The following is a 3,130-nucleotide window of genomic DNA, read 5'->3' as shown; positions in this document are numbered from 1 at the left end:
AAATGCAGGAAAGCGTTGCTGCTTTGAGGAGTTATGATGAATTCGGTATGTACTCCTTATCAGGCACGCATGAGGGCCCTGCAAGTTACAGCATGGGTATGGGCATGCCCAGCATGAGCATGGGTAGAGCAGGGAAAGGATATAGAAGAATGAGAAGCTCAGCCCCGGATCTGCCATCATTGCTGTTGGACTCCCGAATTATATTTCTTGGAATGCCAGTAAGAGATCAACCTTCTGTCTTAGTTCTTATGTGCAACACTGAATTTATAAGGTTTCAACTAGCAAAATGGTAACCTTGTGTTTTCGTTGTCCTATTGCTAGATTGTTCCAGCTGTAACTGAGCTTATTGCTGCTCAGTTTCTGTGGCTAGACTATGATGACCGCACGAAGCCAATTTACTTGTATATAAACTCCACAGGAACAATGGTACGTACTTAATTGTTAACATGCCATTTTCCATTCTGTTTGACATTATTCGAGTATTAACATTCCTATTCTCTGTGCTGCAATAGGATGAAAATAACGAGCTGGTGGCGTCTGAAACTGATGCCTATGCAATTGCTGATTTTATTAATGTAAGCCCTTGTCTTTTGTCACTCAGATTAACTGGAAACTTGACATACCTTTCTATCGTGCCCATAATGTTACACATAATTCGTCATATCTTGTGTCGATATTTGCATATTGGGTTGGATCCACGAACTATCTTTGCATTAGTGATCCCCTGTTTTTATTAGTCCCAGGGCATATTTATATTTTGCAACTAGGCAAGTAATTATTGTCTTTATGTTGCAAATTTTCAATATCATGACTGTTCAGAAGTTTTTGCACAAATGTGTATGCCGTTGCAGCATGCCATTCTTCTTAGCTCCTGGGGTTTTTAGTCTATAGCAGTTTGAATATTTTGCACATTTGATTGTGTTCCTTCATATTTCCCAAAAATTGAAGCAAAGTTCAGTTGGCTGGAGTTGTGTCTGCTATCAGAGATGCTACTCTTTACTTCGATTTTTATTTTTAAGCTTTTGCCTGCACCTTTCATCCTAAGGGGTCTTGAATTAACTTTATTAGTGTTTAGTGAGCCATGAAACTGGACCTACAGAAGTTGGTTGTTTTTACCTCTCAGACTGCAGGTACACCTTCACAGACTCCGCCGATAAATCACATGGGATGAAGGATTCCATTTCCTTCAAAGCAACATGACTATTGGCATTGATCTTTATTCATACACAAAAAGAGTTTAGTCTGACTCTCATATCATATCTTTTTTTGATTTTACAGCGAAGCAAAGCCAAGGTTTACACAATCAATCTTAGCATGGCGTATGGCCAGGCTGCAATGCTTCTTTCCCTGGGGATGAAGGGTAAAAGAGGAGTGTTACCAAATTCGATAAGTATGTCCCTTTTCTTGGATTCCTGGGCGACATGGATATATGACTCTGACACGGTAGTCTTAAATATCTCTTGATGCGCATTTCTGAACTGCAGCTAAACTGCACCTACCCAAGGTCCACAAATCCGGTGGAGCCGCCATTGATATGTGGATTAAGGTGAAACCCCCCAACTCTTCCTTTCACTATGTTTGCATCTAACTCAGGACCATGTTACACGGTCGTGCTTTGCACTGAGTATTTATTTTGTCCTCAAGGCAAAAGAGCTGGAGACAAACACGGACTACTACCTGGAGCTCGTGTCCCAGGGAGTCGGTAAACCTAAGGAAGAGCTCGCAGAATTCCTGAGAGGCCCAAGGTACTTCCGCGCACAGGAGGCCATCGACTACGGCCTCGCCGACACGATCCTGCACTCGCTGGACGGCTCGTTCAAGCCGAAGGTACCGCCTTTTAGCCCCTTGTCTTGTCCATCCATGCATGATTTATGTAATGCCGCGGGGCGGGGGACTTTGCGCTGACCGATACTTCGTCGTGGACCAGGACCTGACGGCGCAGCTGGCCAAGGCGCAGGAGATGCGGCAGTCTGGGAAGCGCGCGCCGGCTGGAGCTGGGCGATGGTCGACCCCGACCGCACCAAGATAGACTAGAACGCGGACGATATGCTCAGGCGACTGTCCTGCCTGTTGGTTGTAGACTTAGAAGATACCTGTCTGTTGTCTGGAATAGATGATCGACCCCGATGTGAACTTTGCACACGCACTATACAGCACCCTCTCTATTTGTGGAAACCCCAAAATTTTGCCAACTCTTGTTTGTAGAAGAAGTGATAAGACTTGAGGTTTCTTGTGTCAACCTGCACATTTTTATCTACAGAAATACTACAGTATACTACAATTTAGTTTTTTTTTGCCGGTAAAGTGTTCTTTTTTTCTTTTGCGGAAAGGCATGAGGCTATACATTAAGTATCACAGGTCCTTACAAACACACCCTTACAGAAAGATTGAAATACATCTTTTTTAGAAAAAGTATACAGTATGGTTACACAAATAGTTTTAATTTTTATTAAATGAGTACATTTATCCATGTATTTTGTATGCATTGCTTACTTCGGGGAGAAGAACTTGTGGCAATGGCAGTAGCGATCATCTACATTCATAATGTTTTATAGTTCAAAAAAGAATGTCCTAATAACCCTCGCAAAAAAAAAAGAATGTCCTAATAAAATTGCTTTATAAATGTCGCACCCTTCATTAAAAAGCTCATCTATATAAGCAACATGCTCACACTCACGTTGAAAATTGCTTTTTTAGGAGGGGTTTTTCTTTTTGAGATATTTTGAGGAGGCTGGCAGGCTAGATTGAGCCGCCCAAACAGAAGGCTCGTCTCATCTCCGGCCCGGCCGGCTCGACGCGCAGAACCGGGCCGCATCTTCATGTCCAGCCCAAGCCCAGCCTAACAATGCAGCTTCGGGCGCATATTCCGTCGCACATGCAGCCCGAACGGAGAAAACAAAACACACGGGGGCCCCACTCTCCTTCCTCTTCCCCACCCCAACGCCGATCCCCAATCCCTCGCCGGCGCCGGGATCCCCGCCCGCCCGCCCGCAGTTCTCCCCCCCACCCTCCCTCACCACCATCCACCGCAGCCGATCTACCGCCGCGCCGCCGCCGCGGAGTGGCCGGCCGCGCGCTCGAGGACGCCGGCCGTCGGCGACCGGGGAGAAGGCGCGAAGGCTCCGCTGCC

The 3,130-nt window shown here is 45.8% G+C and overlaps 1 protein-coding gene across 1 annotated transcript in view; it reads left to right on the top strand.

The window, feature by feature from the left end:
• Nucleotides 1–2,239, top strand: part of LOC119349824 (ATP-dependent Clp protease proteolytic subunit-related protein 1, chloroplastic-like) — a 3,867-nt gene extending 1,628 nt beyond the window's left edge. The window contains exons 3-9 of the mRNA XM_037617915.1: nt 9–218; nt 322–426; nt 513–575; nt 1,279–1,390; nt 1,485–1,546; nt 1,645–1,827; nt 1,928–2,239. Of these exons, the coding sequence (XP_037473812.1) occupies nt 9–218; nt 322–426; nt 513–575; nt 1,279–1,390; nt 1,485–1,546; nt 1,645–1,827; nt 1,928–2,029 (837 nt within the window). The 3' untranslated portion in view covers nt 2,030–2,239. The remainder of the gene's footprint in view (nt 1–8; nt 219–321; nt 427–512; nt 576–1,278; nt 1,391–1,484; nt 1,547–1,644; nt 1,828–1,927) is intronic.
• Nucleotides 2,240–3,130: the final 891 nt, after the last annotated feature.

The sequence above is a fragment of the Triticum dicoccoides genome, chromosome 1B (assembly GCF_002162155.2).
Source record: "Triticum dicoccoides isolate Atlit2015 ecotype Zavitan chromosome 1B, WEW_v2.0, whole genome shotgun sequence".
NCBI lineage: Eukaryota > Viridiplantae > Streptophyta > Magnoliopsida > Poales > Poaceae > Triticum > Triticum dicoccoides.
This window is presented reverse-complemented; position numbering and strand designations above follow the sequence as displayed.